The 17615-nt window shown below is 47.2% G+C and overlaps 1 protein-coding gene across 3 annotated transcripts in view; it reads left to right on the top strand.

The window, feature by feature from the left end:
• cyp24a1 (cytochrome P450, family 24, subfamily A, polypeptide 1) overlaps nt 1–17198 on the top strand; it is a 28275-nt gene extending 11077 nt beyond the window's left edge. For 2 of the 3 annotated variants that reach the window (XM_072514707.1, XM_072514705.1), the window contains exons 7-12: nt 1406–1551; nt 3107–3273; nt 4699–4777; nt 10606–10803; nt 10915–11026; nt 15355–17198. In XM_072514707.1, coding sequence (XP_072370808.1) covers nt 1406–1551; nt 3107–3273; nt 4699–4777; nt 10606–10803; nt 10915–11025 — 701 coding nt within the window. In that variant the 3' untranslated portion in view covers nt 11026; nt 15355–17198. The remainder of the gene's footprint in view (nt 1–1405; nt 1552–3106; nt 3274–4698; nt 4778–10605; nt 10804–10914; nt 11027–15354) is intronic. The other variant, XM_072514706.1, reaches the window with a different exon arrangement.
• Nucleotides 17199–17615: the final 417 nt, after the last annotated feature.

Genomic DNA, 17615 nt, shown 5'->3' with positions numbered 1-17615 from the left:
CCTCCAGAGTTAATGTAGCATTCTCCCTCCCCTCCCCAAAGGGTCACCTGAGCTTTGGCTTATTACCCCTATCTTTCATTGCCAGCCATTTCATGCTCAGCTTCTTTACATCATTCCTTTCCCCTTACTACCATCTATTTTCCCTGACCCTATTGTGTCTAATGGACCAAACAGTCCACTTCTACTTCTGCCATGGCCGCTGTTCAAATGATCAGATTCCACACTTTTAAAAAAAGTGTCTTCTGAGTTCCTTATTAGATTCATTGGTGAATATCTTATATTTATGGCCCCCAGTTTTGGACTCGATATCAAACAACTGCTTTTTTTCAAGGCATTTATCACTTGTCAAGATAATTGTTTATCCAACAAAATTGTTTGTGTGAAACAATTCAAAGTATGTCTTGTTTTTCAACTCTGGTAGACATTAGACAGTTAGCAAGATCAGGAAGGCAAAAGAGCAATAAACAAGACTGGGATAAGTGCAGATTTTAGGTCACCTCACACAAATTGTCTGAATCTAAGTTTACTGAAAAGATGGAATTCTTGTGATTCATCCTATAAATAATATCTGAACTGAAAATAAAAGAGTTTAGGTTCTCCTCACGATAATTCTATGAAGCATTTGATAGTCTCGAGATGCTAGCAAAATCTGAGACCAAAATAACTCACCTGATAAAGATCAGGAAAGAGACAGTTGGAACATCTTCAGTACATTAAACAAACTTACGATTTAGAAAGGGCAGCACGGTAGCACAGTGGTTAGCACAGTTGCATCACAGCTCCAGGGTCCCAGGTTCAATTCCCGGCTTGGGTCACTGTCTGTGCAGAGTCTGCACGTTCTCCCCGTGTCTGCGTGGGTTTCCACCGGGTACTCCGGTTTCCTCCCACAGTCCAAAGATGTGCAGGTTAAGTGGATTGGCCATGATAAAATTGCCTTTCGTGTCCAAAAAGGTTAGGTGGGGTTACGGGGATAGGGTGGAGGTGTAGGCTTACTTGGGATGCTCTTTCCAAGGGCCGGTGCAGACTCGAAGGGCCGAATGGCCTCCTTCTGCTCTGTAAATTCTATGAGAACGTCTGGTACTGATCTGAAAGATCAGTGGTAAAAAAGAACAACCTTTTTAAAAGAGCCTCCAAATTGGATGAACGTATCAACAACAAAGTTGAGCCGTGCCTCTCGAACAAGATTAACATCGAAGTCCATGGTCACCAACGCCCTCTCGGGTTTTGGTACCTGAAGAGAGAGAAAGAGTGTCTCAAGAAATATTTATTCCTAGTAACTGAAGTTAACTGGAAATACCTATAATGACTGAAGATTGGCACACTGATCTGAATTTGTATATTTAGCTATTCTGGTTTGTTGATTATATATTTATAATCAAGCTTTTGCTTGTGTACATTGTTTTAGCAAAATGCCACATTGATGGAAGATTAAACAGACACTCAGCCTGTCCGGCCAATGACTTCCTCTCAGAAATCTACAATGGCAGTGAACTATCAAGAAAAGAGCTGTATGCTGTGATCACTGAACTTCAGATTGGAGGGGTAGAAACGGTAATATTCTGACTGAGATTTATTCGCTGCTGTTGAGAATATCTGAAAGATGCAGCTCTGAGCTAAATTTAGAGAAAGCACTTGGTGACAAACTTAGTTTAAATTAAAATCACTGAGCTGGCATTGCTAAATGAGCAATGATGGGCAAACCCCTTGCTTGGGGGAATGGGTGGTTTGGAGGTGAGAAATCCAACAGCTCCTCCAAGGAGTTGAGCTGACAGAACCTTATGTTCGAGAGTTGGAGGGAGCGGAATGGACCAATGTCTTGGAAGGGCAGGGTGGGTGGAGGGACTGGCAGTCGGCAGGTTGATTTTTGAGAAGTGCATTCATTTTCCATGGGAAGCCCTGCAAAAATGTATCTTCAATGTTTCCAGAGTGACTTCTAACAGTCCCATTTACAGCCACTGGTTAGGTCTCAGATATTTCAATTCCACTAGGCTGAGATACAGAGCACACTACAGAAAGACCAGCATAAACACATTTTAAGACTCTGATTTTAATGAGCTTTTAGCCTATTATGGCTGGGACTGCTGGCCATCTAAGTTGAGGCTCATTCAAAAATTTCACTGGATAGGCCTTTGACAGAAGTGAGCGCTGTTCTATTTAAAATCTCCTCTTGCAACTATTGAAAATTGAGACGCACAAGCCATGCCTTTTGCATTCATATGCTGGGTTATCCTATGGAATAGGGTGTTCATGGAGCTTTTTCTCCTATTAGTCATTTGATTGTTTACCATTCGTGACTGGAAGTGATAAAACTGTAGAACTTGATCTGATCCCATTTGCTTTGATCTCACAATCAAATTGTTAAAGTTTAGTGGCAAGTTTTGAACAAATCTCCTTCTATTGTACAGAGTTGCAGGATGTTCCCCGGGTTTTTCACCACTTCCTTTTTTAACTATTAGATTTTGTGAAGAAGTAAATTATTTTTTTAATTAAAAAAAATAAATTTAGAGTACCCAATTCATTTTTTCCAATTTAGAGGCAATTTAGCGTGTTCAATCCACCTACCTTGCACATCTTTGGGTTGTGAGGGTGAAACCCACGCAAACATGGGGAGAATGTGCAAATTCCACATGGACAGTGACCCAGAACCGGGATCGAACCTGGGACCTCGGCGCCGTGAGACTGCGGTGCTAACCCATGCGCCACCGTGCTGCCCTGTGCAGAAGCAAATTATAATGTGCCACTCACATGCCATTACACATATGTTACATTAAATGCGTCATGCATTCCAGATGAAGAAGCAGCTTCTTATTAATGCTGTCATGGGTGCCGCTTTTGCTCACTTGGTTGGACAGCTGGTACGTGATGCAGAGTAAGGCCAACTGTGTGGGTTCAATTCCCATATTGACTGAGGTTATTTATGAAGGCTCCGCCTTCTCAACCTGGGGTGTGGTTAAATCACCACCAGTCAGCTCTCGCCTTCAACGGGGAAAGTAGCTTATGGTCATCTGGGACTATGGCGACTACTTAACTGTTAATTAAGTGAAGGCCATCAAATGGATGCTCTGAAAAAAATCCTATTTATACTTTATGCTATTTTATAATACAGACTGCCAACAGTTTGCTTTGGGCTATCTTTAATCTCTCACGCAATCCCAAAGCACAAGACAAACTTCATGAAGAAATACGGCATGTGCTGTCCAAAGACCAGGCCCCAACTGCAGACGATATTAAGAAAATGCCCTACCTAAAGGCTTGCCTGAAAGAGTCTATGAGGTTTGTTTGACTAGATTACTGTTAATTTCCTCTTCTGAATATTTGTATTTATATTTCTGTACAATGAGAGGGGATCTCATTGGAACAATGAAAATTCTGACAGGGCTGAACAGACTGGGTGCAGGGATGATATTTCCCCCGCTTGGGGTCTTGTCTCAGGATATGGGATCAGCCATTTAGACTGAGGTGACGAGAAACATCTTCACTAAGAGGGTGTTGAGCCTGTGGAATGCTCTACCATCTAAGATGGAGGCTGAATGTATTTAAGAAATAAATAGTTAGATTTCTAGACACTAAAGGTGTCAAGGGTTATGGGGAGAAAGCGGGAATAAGGTGTTGAGATAGAGGATCAGTCATGATCATTTGAGTGTCAGCGGATCAGGCTCAATGGGCTGAATGGACTACTCCTGCTCCTATTTTCCCTATTTCTATGTACGTAATCCCAGTAAAAAGTAGGCAGCTCTTCACAACTAAAACAATATATACACCATAGTAGTTTTCCCTGATCTAGCAAGTATTCAACACTTTTCTTGTATAGTTTCGCCTAATTTGCAGCACGGTCGCATGGTGGTTAGCACAATTGCTTCACAGCTCCAGGATCCCAGGTTCGATTCCCGGCTTGGGTCACTGTCTGTGCGGAGTCTGCACATCCTCCCCGTGTGTGCGTGGGTTTCCTCCGGGTACTCCGGTTTCCTCCCACAGTCCAAAGATGTGCGGGTTAGGTGGATTGGCCATGCTAAATTGCCCATAGTGTCCAAAATTGCCCTTAGTGTAGGGTGGGGTTACTGGCTTATGGGGATAGGGTGGAGGTTTGGACCTTGGGTAGGGTGCTCTTTCCAAGAGCCGGTGCAGACTCGATGGGCCGAATGGCCTCCTTCTGCACTGTAAATTCTATGTCTATGTCTAATATGTACACCACAGTAGTTTTCCTTGATCTAGCAAGTATTCAACACTTTTCTTGTATAGTTTCGCCTAATTTGGGAACTTGTACAGAATCCTGAAAGCTATCACCCTGTAATGCACCCTATCATGTTATAGCAGGCACAATAAATTAAACTATAAATCATTTTAGGAATGAAACATAAATTGGTAATCTTATCTCGTAAAGTATAGCAGATTCATTTCTATGAAGCATTGTTTTACCAAACCAGAACTGGAATAACTGTTTTACAACATTACTGTTTGTTCTGCTGTGATCATTTAGATACATCTTTTTCTCCGAACTATTAAGTATGCAATATCTTTATCATACTTAGTCTTTGCACATGTCTTTCTATCCCCAATGCAACCTTACTTGATTCCAATTAACCTAGTGCATGCATTTACAAATAACAAGGGTTTTTATCGAGAATATTGCAATCTTGTTAAATATAACTAACTAAATGCCGCACATAAATTGATCACTAATGCCAAATACCTGTTTAGGATTACTCCTTCTGTGCCCTTCACAAGTCGCACTCTGGATGAAGAAACTGTTCTTGGTGACTACTTGCTACCTAAGGGAGTAAGTATCAAGCAACATTCCAGATAAAAAACAAAAGTACAATAAAGTTTTGTTTTGTTGTTACCTCACTGACATCTTAACTTGTTCATCATCCCACAGTTTTAAGGAATTTCCATTTTATAATAAATGACAAAAGACAGAAACGTAACTACACCCAGAGCAGGTTCACTCGAATGACCCCCGGAATGAAAGACTTATCATATGAGGAGCGGTTGAGGACTCTGGGGCTGTACTCGATGGAGTTCAGCCACAGAGTCCTCAATCACTCCTCATATGGTAAGTCTTTCATTCCAGGGATCATTCTTGTGAACCTGCTCTGGACCCTCTCCAAGGCCAGCATATCCTTCCTTAGATACAGGGCCCAAAACTGTTCACAATATTCCAAATGGGTTCTGACCAGTGCCTTATACAGCCTCAGCAGTATGATCCCACTCTTGTATTCTAGCCCTCTCGAAATGAATGGTAACATTGCATTGGCCTTCCTAACTGCCGACTGAACCTGCATGTTAACGTTAAGAGAATCCTGAACTAGGACTCCTTAGTCCCTTTGTGCTTTAGATTTCCGAAACCTTTCCCCACGTAGAAAAAAGTCCATGCCTCTATTCTTCTTATCAAAGTGCATAACTTCACACTTTTCCACATTGTATTCCATCTGTCACTTCTTTGCCCACTCTCCTAGCCTGTCCAAGTCCTTCTGCAACCTACCCGCTTCCTCAACACTACCTATCCCTCTACATGGACGGGTTCTCCGTCGGCTGACGCCGGAATCAGGAAACGCAATTGGGCGCAGAATGGCGTGTGAGCTCCAAATCGTGGCCGACGCCGGGCACCCGACAGATTGCCATGCTCCGGTGCCTCAACAGCGGTATTCTCCGGAGCCTCCGTGATTCTCCACCTCCACCAGGAGGAATTAGCGACGGCGAGTTTAATTTGTGGTTTCAAAAAACGTGCAGCAGGCGCCGTGGCTACTGAGGAAGAGGGGAAATGAAAAGTGTTCAACATTGCCATAGCGTGACGACAATTGTGTCTCTGGCCATGGGTCTTCTGCCAGGGCCAGGGGCAGTATTGGGGGATGGCCAGGATGTGGGCCGTGGGGTAGGGGTGGACGGGCATGGAACACCATTGCTGCAGCCTTCAAGGCAGTCATGTGGACTGCCCACTATGAACTTAGTGCCACAGGTTGTATGGGTGTCCCCGCCAGGCCACCTCCCTGGGTACCATCTGGCCCCAGCCGATCCATCAATGAGATGGGCGTGCTCCAGTGCATCTTGTTGGCTGGGATGAGTGTGTGTGGGGAGTGGAGTGCTAATATGTCATCCTCTTGAGTGACAATCCCGACCCCGGAGAATCCAACACCATTTTTCATTGGAATCGCTTGTGTTTCACAACCTAGCCGATTAACGGTTATGGAATTGCGCCGGGACGGCACCAATTTTTCTGTCGTAGAAGACCACCAATTCTGTCTCGGTGTCAACACTTAGGGCTGGATTCTCCGATTTTGCGGCTATGTCCGGGGGAAGCGTCTGGTCTTACGACCAAAATGTTGGCGCCGCCCCCACACCGATGCTCTGTTCGGTGGGGGGGGGGGGGGGGGGCTAGCAGCCGCACCACGTAAAGAACCTAGCTATACCTACAGATACAGACAGAGAATGGCTGGGTCCGTGGCCACGCATGTGCACAGCGGCAACCTGCGGCGGCCGAGCCGTACAACATGGCCCCAGCCACGCATGGACCCGGCCTGCCAGATCATGTCCCTCTATAACCCCAATTGGGTAAATGGCTCCCACCAAAGAGAAAATGCTGGAAAATTTCAGCAGGTCTGGCAGCATCTGTAGGGAGAGAAAAGAGCTAACATTTCAAGTCCAGATGACCCTTTATCAAAATAATCAGTTTTGATTATGAGTTGTAGAAGGCATTGGCGATGTAGATCGGGATGAATCTGAACAGGTAGAGAAACCTGGACAGTACGTTCATCTTGATCGTCTGCACTCACCCTGCCAGGGAGAGTGGAAGTGTGTTCCATCTCTGCAGGTCCTTTTTCACTTCCTCCACCAGACTGGCCAGGTTTCATTTGTGGATACCTCTCCTGTCATGAGCTGTCCATCCCCAGGTAGTGGAATTTGTGTTTAAATGACATTCTCTCCAGCCCTGCCCCTCCCCCTTGCCGTTTCACCAGGAAGATCTTGCTTTTGCTCAGGTTAAGTTTGCAGCCCAAAAAGGCTTCAAACACTTTCAAGAGTGCCATGATTCCTTCCATGCTGCTTTGCGTCCAGGATGTAGAGGAACAGGTCATCGCATAGAGTGAGACCCTGTGCTCTCTATCTCCCCTCCGGATTCTCTTCCAATTCTTTGCCACCAGTGGTTCAGTTGCTAGGACGAACAGCAGAGGGGACAAAGGGCATCCCTGCTTGTGCCACTGTGCAGCTGAAAGTACATAGACCTGGTGGTATTTGCCCGTATGCGTGCTGTGGGAACGCTGTACAGGAGTTTTACCCAGGTGGTGAACCCTGCTCCAAGCCCGAACCGCTCCAGTTGCCCTATGAGGTACTTCCATTTGACTCTGTCGAAGGTCTTTTCTGTGTCCAGGGAGCCGATGACCTCAGGTGTTCTCTCCCCGGGTGGATCACGATCACGTTCAGCAGGTGCCTGATGTTCGATGTTAGTTGTCTACCCTTGACAAAGCACGTTTGGTCTTCTGCTACCATCTCTGGTGCACAGTCCTCCAGCCTTTTGGCTAGGATCATGGCCAGTAGCGAGATGGGTCTGTAGGACCCGCATTCTGTTGGGTCTTTGTCTTTCTTGAGTATCAGCGCGTTTGGGGCTTGTGCTAGCATCGGCGCAGGGTGCCCCTCGCCGGTGAATCTGTGAACATCTCCTGCAGATGCGGGGCCAGTGCCGTCGCAAATTCTTTGTAGAGGTCAGCCAAGAAACTGTCCAGTCCCAGCATCTTCCCCCTATGCATGGAGTTAATACTGTTCCTGACTTCTCCCAGTTCTCGCGGTGCTTCCAAACCCTGTCTCCTATACTCCCCCACGATTGTCATGTCCAGTCCATTGAGGAACTACTTCATCCTCAAGTCCCTTGCTGGGGGCTGGAGGTATTCAGCCCCGGTAGAAGGTCTTGAATGCTCCATTGACCTTTTCCGGCTGTGCTACTAGTTTTCCTCTGTTTTCTCTAATCTGGGCTATTTCCCACGTGGCTGCCTGCTTTCTCAGCTGGAGAGCCGCAGGCAGCTGGTTTTGTTTCCATGCTCGTTCAGGATCCCCCGTGCCTGGTGGAGTTGGTGTACTGCTTTCCTCATGGAGAGCAGATTAAAGTCCACCTCTAGGCTTTTCCTCTCCCCCAGGGGCTCTACGGTTGGGACCTTGGAGTATTGCTGGCCTACCCCCAGTATGGAGTTGACTAGCTGTTGCCTAGCCCCCCTCATTTCCCTATCTCTCCGTGCTTTCTAAGTGATAATTTCATCCCTGATCACAGCCCTCAGTGCCTCCCAGAACGTGGAGGGTGAGACATCCCAATTCAGGTTATTAGTAATATACCCGTCTATGGCCTGTGATATCTTCTCACAGAAAGCCTTATTGGCCAGGAGGGCCATGTCCAACCACCATGGGGGGCAATGGGCACGGCTGGTCTCCAACCTCACATCCATGTAATGTGGAACGTGGTCGGAGATTACAATCATGGAATATTCCGCTCTTACTAACCCTGGAAGCACCAATTTCCCCACTACAAAGAAGTCGATCCATGAATATTCATTGGGAGAAGACGGAAAACACCTTCTCCCCTGGGTGGGTGAACAGCCATGGGTCCACAGCCCCCATCTGCTCCATGAATGTGCTGAGTTCTTTCGCCATATTGGAGGTCTTTCCTATTTTGGGATTCGACCTGTCTGTCCATGGGTTCTGGACACAGTTAAAGTCCCCCCATGATTAGTCGGTGTGTATCTATGTCAGGGATTTCTGCCATGGTCTTTTTAATAAACTCTGTATCGTCCCAGTTGGGGGCTTACACATTCACCAGTACTACCGGTGCCCCGTCAACCGCTGACCATGACGTACCGTCCCCCTGGGTCAGTAACTGCCCTCGTTGCAGTAAACAACATCCTCTTATTGAGTAGTATGGCTACCCCCTCGACCCATAACAGGAATGGTAAGTCTGTCCCACCGATCCCTTCCTCACCCCCAGTCGGTCCTTTTCCTTCAGGTGTGTTTCTTGGAGGAACACTATGTTGGCTTTCAAACGTTTCAGATGGGTGAAGACTCTGGATCTTTTCACTGGACCGTTAAACCTCCAACGTTCCAGGTGACTATCCTGATGTGGGTTTTGTGTCCCCCCCGCTCCTGCGGGATCGACCATGCTTATCTGGTGGATGCACCCCTGCACTCCGGGGTTTCCCTTTGCGAGGGGGCCGTCCAAAATGGCCGCGGCCACCATTCTCCCCATGAGGCCGGGTTTCTGTGCTCCGGGGTTTCCCTTTGTCCAGAGGCCACCCAACATGTCCGCCAACTGTGATTACACCATGTGGGTGAGCCCCTGCACGCTGGGCTGTCCCTTTGTTCAGGGAGCCTCCAAAGTGGTTGCTTGCGGTGCCATTTTGTTCCAAGTCGCCTGTTGTAGCCAGCCTAATGCCCTTGCTCCTCCTGTTCCAGTGTTCCCCTTGTGGTGTTTCCTTCCCTCTGTTTCTTCCCCCAGTTGCCCCCCTGTTACCGAAGTCTTCCCCCCCCCTTGCCAAGCGTTTTCCCCCTCGTGGGAGATGCGCTGCGGCCTCTCCCTCCTGCACGCTTCCCGGTGCTAGCTTCGCCACTTGTGTGATGGCCCCCTTCCCAGGGCTGGTTGTGCACCCTCCTATCGCCCATTCCCTGTGCTTCCTATCTGCCGTTCCCCTCACCTTCTCCTGCGCTCTGCTCCCCTTGCTCTTTCCTTCCTCTCTTTCCTCCCTCGTCCCTTGACGAGGCAGTACCACCCCGCACAAAGTGTTCAACATGGTGGTTCACAGTTGGCAATTCAGAAAGTAAGAGTCTCCTCCGATGAGCTCTTCATTGCTGCCCCTGCTGCTATTTCTCTAGTCCGTTCTCCAAGACAAACTTTTCCGCATCCGTAGGGGCCCTGAAAAGTGTTCCCTGTTTGGAATGTGGTCCAGAGCTTAGCTGGGTACAGCATCCCAAACGTTGTGGCGCTTTTGTACAGTGAGGCCTTCGTCCTATTGAATTCTGCCTGGTGCTTGGCCACGTCATCCCCAATGTCTGGTAGATCCGAATCTGGTGGCCTTCCCAGTTACAGTTCTTAGTGTGTTACGCCCAGCACGGGATTCGTTCCTGGTCTTGGTAGTGCGTTTTGGCGATTAATGCTCTCGGCTATTCCCTGGCTCTGGGCTTTGGGTGAAGCGACCAGTGTACTGTCAATTTCTGATGGGTTGGGGAAGCTATCCCTTGCCACCAGGTTGCTGAGCATTTGGGCCACAAAGTCCATGAGATTCCTATCTTCAATCCCCTCCCATATCATTATTTATAATATTTTAAGGTCAAAATCACATTTAATATTTAACTATGTCCAAATCAGACAGATAGACATAAACTGAAAGAATTTGATAGGGAGAGACAAGCAGAGAGACAATCACATGTAGAGAAAAGACCACCAAACTTTATTTTTATTTGTTCATGAACAATATTACTGGAGAACAGTTAACTGTTCGTAAACCTGTGACAGCATTTAATTATTTATGTCATGGAAATGTGAATCTGGAGTGAGAGTTTCAAAACCGTGTTTTCAGAATAATTATACTTTGCACCAACTAAAAGGTGAAATTGCTTGTTTTTTTCCCCCTACAGACTATTTTAATGATAAACAGTCATGCACTGGGGTGGAATGAAGACTATTTTGATGAGGGAATGCAGTTTAAACCTGAGCGGTGGCTGCAGGATAAGCATACAATCAATCCTTTTGCACATGTGCCATTTGGTGTTGGGAAAAGGATGTGTATAGGTCGGCGACTGGCTGAGTTACAGTTACAGTTGGCCCTATGCTGGGTAAGTCATATGTACCGGATATCATCATTGCTGTGCCAACTATGTACAAGTGCAACCATTAACCAGAGTTACAGCTTTTTCTAACTTGGGAGGGTTTTTTTTTAACTGCAGTTGGTTGCAAGGTACAAAATAGTGACTACTGACGAAGATCCCGTGGAAACATTGCATTCTGGGACATTGGTGCCTAATCGTGAAATCCCAGTTGCGTTCCAGATACGTTAAGGTACAATTACAATTGTTTTCAAATCATTGTTTTAAAATAGTTGTCTAATGTATAAGTTAACTTTTTCCTTCAGTTTTCCCCTCTTTCTCGCCTTACGTATTGTGCACTAATACCTGGTGTTGCACCTAAACAGACAGCTGGATTATAACTGATTGGTTTATTCTTAATATATTTCTTTCCTTCTCTGCCCTGTTCTGTCAAACATCACAAAATCCACTGGAGGTCATTTTAAATGTCATCATTTGTAGCAAAGCAAACACTCAGTCACCTTCCTGTCTGCCTTTATGTTTCTCCTTATAACAGACTTCTTTGATTCAGCTTTTTGTTACCTGTCATAATGGGCTGGAGTCTCCAGTCCCCCAGCTGCGTGTCTCTCGGCCATGTGCTGTTCTGGTGGCAGGATTCTCTCTTCCCGTCACTTGTCAATGGGATTTCCCATTGATGCCACCCTACGCCGCCAGGAAATCCGTCAGTGGGGGTGCGTTGCCAGCGGGAACAGAGCATCCCAATGGCCGGAGAATTCCGGCCAATATCCGTTGATGTGACTCTGTATCAAATGATGTGTGATACGCTATTGTGAACTACCTCAGGGTGCTTTTACTTCATCCAAGTTACTATATGAATGCAAATTGTTGTTGAACCTGCCAGATCCTTGTCTCATTTGTGGTCAGTCATGATCCCATTAAATTGGGGAACAGGCCTATGATGGTGAATGATTTACTCCTGTTCCTAAGGAGTATGGACTTTGGGACCTCAACACCAGGAGCAATTGGGCATCCCAAGCCCATTTTTTCCAGCAGTGACAATGGCTCACCAATTTCCCTGCAAGTGGCTCCCTCATTGGCTGCTTCTGAGCTTGTCATTCATTTAAGGACAGTGGGCAGAATGTAGGTGCTCCTGGCCCAAGCAGAGGGCTGACATTTCTGGAGCCAGGGCAGCTCTACTGAGAGAAATGGGCATTACTAAGGCAGGTCTGGATTGAGAGAGCAGCTGAAAATGGAAGCGTCCTTAGAGAGGTAAGTGAAAAATATAACACCAAAGAAGCCAGCCAGACAGGCTCTTCCAGATGGCCCATTGGCTCATTGGGACTGTGTGTGCAGTGTTCTCTGCCGATAGCCCCCACTTTGTGGGATGGAGGCTCCAGTTCCAATGTGCCCTCCCCCCCCCACCCCCCCCCACCCCACCCCCCCACCACCACACAGGAAGGCCATGTCCATGAAACTGGAGGCATCCCAACCCAGAGGTAGAGAAAGTCCAGAGAAGGTTCACTGGGTTGATCCCAGGCATGGAAGGATTTCCTCATGAGGAGCGGTTGAGTAGGTTGGACCTGTACTTGTTGGAGTTTAGAAGACTGTATCGAGACATAGAGGATCCTCAGGGGGCCTGGCAGGGTTAATCCTGAGAGGTTGTTTCCCCTTGTGGGAGAGTCTAGAACCAGAGGGCATAATCTCAGAGTAAGGGGTCGTCCATTTAAGACAGAGATGAGGAGGAATTTCTTCTCTCAGAGGGTAGGAATCTGTGGAATTTGTTACCACAGAGGGATGTAGAGGCTGGGTTGTTAAGTATGTTCAAGAATGGGGGGAGGGGACTGCATGTGTTAATGGTGACTATGGGTGATTCCTGATTCCTTTTTGTCAATTGTTTATGTTAACATGCGGGCTAATGTTTGGGGGTTTGGTGGGAGGTGGGATCGTTGTTACTGATATAGGGATTGATATTGCATTCGTTACTGATTATTGTTTATTGTTGGGTGTAAATTTGGGAGAAAATGTGAAAAAGGAGAATAAAAATTTCTATTAAAAAAAGTATGTTCAAGAATGAGATAGATTTTCAATCAGTAAGGAAATCAAAGGTTATGGTGTCAAGGCAGGAAAGTGGAGTTAAGGATTATCATATCAGATCAGTTATGATCTCACTGAATGACGAAGCAGACTCAATGAGCCAAATGGCCTACTTCTGCTCCTACATCTACTTGTCTTTTATTATTTAAATTGGCTGGCTTCCACTGTTTAGTGTATCTGTCTCAGGTCCTGCCGTTGCGTAATTTCTTCAGCAGCGGAACTGCACCTGGGAGCCATCCACTCCATGGCTGGGAAAATCCTGACCCATGTCTGTGTTCCACAATGGACAGGTGACCCACTGTGCCTGGTTACTGCCCAGGTGGCAAAAAGTTCAAATTGACTTCCACAGTGTGAGGAATGGCAGAGGGAAACACACATGCTGGCATTCCAAGGAACCACGTCCAGTATGCTGGCAAATAAATTGAGAATGCAGCCGTCCTCATAACACTTCAATAGTTTTCATTCATAACTATAAAAGGCTATTGTTAAATATCTTTTCTGAGTAAACCGTGTATTTATAGAAAAAGCAGTGGTGGATTCCAAAGGTTGTGTAAACCTGTTCATTATCTAAAGTTGGAAACAGTTGTCACAGAACAGCATTCACAATGCAGGTTTCAAACTCTACGTTTTGATATGTAGGGTGTGCAGCTTCCTGTGACAAGAGGAATGAGCAAGAGGTGAATGGACTATAAAAAGGACATGGAGAGATTTTATGGAGGGGTAGAGTTGAACGGCTCACTCCCTGTGCAACCCCCCCCCCCCCCCCCCCCCACCCTCACCCCCCCGCCCCACTCCCCGCAAACTCACTCCGCTTCTGGAGGTAAAGAATCCATAGAATCCCAACAGTGAAGAAGGACACCGTTCAGCCCATCAAGTCTGCACAGACTCTCAGAAAGAGCACCCTTCCTAGGTCCGCTCCTCCACCCCAGCCCAATAGCTCCACCTAGTCTCCACATATTGGCTACTAAGGGGCAATTTAGCATGGCCATTACACCTAACCTTCAGACCTTTGGACTGTGGGAGGAAACCGGAGCACCCAGAGGAAACCCACGCACACACGGGGCGGACATGCCAACTCCACAAAGACAGTCAGCCAAGGTCGGAATTGGTGCTGTGAGGCAGCAGTGCTAACCACTATTCCACCCACCAAGGTGGTGTGCAGCCAGCCTGCCTCACGCTGGCCTGTCCCACAGCTATAGCATGCTGCGGGCTGGCTTAACAGGAGTACAGTGGGACTTACACCCCTCACAGGAGTCCTGTCCTCTGAAGCTGCTGTTGAATCTGATTAGGCAGCAGCTCATCAGTTCTGGCAGCGCCAAGAGATCATTAGTGGCCACTTCCGGGACTGCAAGAAGAAATGCAAGCGAGTCCAGGGATCCACGGAACTGATAAATCCGGGATTTGTGGCAGGGAGCGTTTCGGCATGTCAGGGACACAGAATTGGGTTTAAGGCTGTTGGAGGCGGGGTTGGGGGTGGGGGCACGGTTAGCAAGAAAGAGGGGCTCAATCTGATGGGGGACATCCCAGATTGGTAAAGGACATCCCTGAAGACCGAACACCGCCCCCCTTTCCCCTCCCCTACATCTGGGGCTGGATTCTCTGTTTCTGAGGCTACGCGCTGGCGCGAAAGGAGAATCTGCGGGAGATTCACGACAGGAAAATCGGCGTAAACCCCTCACCAATTCTGGTACCGGCTAGCACTGGCGCGCATGAAACTCCCGCGGATCGTGCCAAAATGGCCGGAGAATGGCTGGGTCCCAGGACACGCCTGCACCGGTCACGTCGTAAAACATGGCGCCGGCCATGCTCGAACCCTAACTCGCCAACTGCAACCCCACAGCCCACTCCCTGGCCACCCACCCACCGGTCCCCCCAGCACTAGCAGGAGCCCCCCTGGCCAGCGGCACAGATCCCGGACACTGTCTGCAGCCAGCATGCCGGGTTCCTGATCGCTGGGACCACATATGGCCCGCTCTGTCGGGAACTCGGCCCATCGGGGCCGGAGCATTGCGGGTGGGCCAGCCGATGACGCAGCAACGGCATGCGCTGCATGTCACGATGACCACGGTTTGGAGGGGGTTGAGCATGGAGGACCAGTGCTGGCCCCGATTCCGGTGCTGAAATCCAGTCTCCGCCCGATCGCTGATCACGATTTTGCCATCGGGCGACGGAAAATCCAGCCTCTGGTCTTTTGAAGTGTATGTTTTTAAAAATTGGGCTGCCCCCAGCCACCCAGCTGCCCCTGTCAAACCTTTTGAATATGGTGGCAAGTTGCCAATTTCAGCACTCACCCATCCCCCATACTGTGGGGGTGAGCTGGGGATGGGCACTCATCCTATCTTACAAGCCCCTCCTGTTTGAAACACGCCCGGCTGGGTCAACGAGCAGAGCTACAAAGCACAAAATATTTTAATTGAGAAATTATGCTGGTTTATTTATCTGTTATTGGTATGGTTGTTGCAACAGATCATATACTTTTCTTTTCAGGAGCGCTGTGATTCTTCGAGAGCGCAGTCCAGTCTACACCTTTGTTAACCTCAGCGTTTTACAATCAGTCAAAAGGCATCGCAAGGCCAAAAGAATGTTGTGGGAATAGAAGGATTACAACACATTCACTGACCCACAAAGCTTTTTCAACCCTAAGGCTGGTCTGATAAGAAATTGAGTAACGTAGCAAGTTATTTTGTCAGACTATTCACTGGGCAATGGACCTTGCCAGTGAATGAAAATATATAAGAACCATAATATGCAACATTTGATGCTTAATATACTTTAAAGTTAGGATTTAAATTATGATTGGCTTCAGTGCCACTTTCCCAATAGATGTTACAAAAAACCAGAAGGAACTCTGGTGCTCTGAAAATGCTTGGCTGTTCTAGTTTTCTCCCATATGGATCTTCAAGAGTCCTGTGTTATGGCCAGGAACTGGGCGAGGGCCTGCTAACACTGCTTGTACTTCTCTCTATTGCCAGTTGACGGCAGACAGTCTACCCACTTTGAACAAAGTTGTCAGGGCACGTTGGCATTCTGAACATAGAAGAAACACCAGGGATTTTTTTTCCAGATGAACGGGAACATATTCGCATTAAAATATAATTTGTGTAGAAATTTTTCTTGGGAGTGTAAAATGGAATGTATCACATTGTTTGCCTGTTCTATCCTCTCCCCAATATTCAATTGTATTGCAGCCAAAGGGCAGAATTTAATGGTCGCAGAAGTGGGCCCATACAATGGCTGGGGGGCTTGTAGCAACCCCACCGCACCCATTTTGGGAACCCCATTTGGATTAAATTCTCTGCTGGAGGTGTGCGACACCATCAGGGACAATTTCCTGTCAGACTTCCTGGTGTGGGGTGGATGTCCTTTTCCCGGGAATGCAACTGATCATTACTGGCAGCACCATCGAGAGCGGTGGCCACTACTGGTATTGCAATAGAGCCGACTAGAAGGATCATCGCTGGAGCCCCCGGACCAAGGTGGATGGAGCAGGATCGCTGGGGCAGTTAGGATGCACTGGAGAGGAGGTGTAAGGGGTTGTTATCAGGGCGAGGGGGGTGGCTTGCCAAGCATCCCTCCATCGACTGGCAAGTCCCTCTGTTGGGCCCAGGATGCCCAAGAAACTGGGATCCCCTACTTGGCCACAGGTATACCCATTGGTGTTTACCTGAGTTATCTCACATGGCATGTATTCTGCCCGCTGCTGAATTCTACCAGTGGCAGTGGGATAAGACCCTTAAATGGGTCTTGGGTAACTACTTAAGGGCTTCCAACTGTGAAGCCCATCCTCGACTCTTACCACTCTGGACCCAATCAAGTGGAGGCAGGAAAGCAACAGTCGCCACCCTCATATCTTGCTGCCCCATTATATGGCTTTCCTCTGATATCCAGCTTGGCTCCCAGGACCATTAAATTCCACCCAATAGAATTGAATATGAGGTGGAGCATTCGACGGTCACCCCATGCAACACTGTCCAGGCTGAATCTCTATCCCATTGTCGCTGTTGCACTAAAATAAACAATATATTTAAGGCAAAATGGTACAGTTTAGAATGTTATTTCTCAGTGAATTATATTAATGTAACAAATCCAGGTTTATAATTATGCTTTAATCTTTTTAGTTATCAAAAGACTGTCAACTATTGATCCATCAGCCTGTTATGAACAAAAATAATAATGCACTCTTCAGTGGAGTTTGTTTGGCTTACAGAAAACCTAACAGTTAAAATCTCAGGGTCTTTGCAATGTATTGGTCAACTCTGTACTTTGAAGAGATTTTTATTTTTTGATTTGTAAAAATCTTTCAATTTGCTATTAAAATATGATGCATGAAATGAATGTATTTTTTTTTATTCAACTGCTTTTACCAAGCTGTTCAAAATATTTCTAATGTTAGAAAAGTAACAACTCACTTACACAAGACATGCTCCTGATTTTCCTCTCAGGTTCTTTACGTTTCCTATCATAAATCAACACAAAAACAGTACAGATTCAGGCTACGGGATTTTCCGTCGGTGGGATCCTTCGCTTCGCCGGTAACGCACACACGCCCGGGTATTTCCCGACGTCGTGGGATGGCCACAATCGGAAAGCCCATTAGCCAGCTGCCGGAATGGAGGATCCCGCTGCTGACTGGGGTGCGCCGCGCCAGAAAACTGGGATGGCGGGACAGAGAATCCTGCCGAAGATTTTTTTGTTCAACTTCGGATGGATTAGCCATCTACCTGCTTTCTCCTAGATAAATAACAGTC

Source organism: Scyliorhinus torazame, chromosome 8 (genome assembly GCF_047496885.1).
Source record: "Scyliorhinus torazame isolate Kashiwa2021f chromosome 8, sScyTor2.1, whole genome shotgun sequence".
Lineage (NCBI taxonomy): Eukaryota > Metazoa > Chordata > Chondrichthyes > Carcharhiniformes > Scyliorhinidae > Scyliorhinus > Scyliorhinus torazame.
Note: the sequence above shows the minus strand (reverse complement) of the source record. Positions and strands in the feature narration are given on the sequence as shown.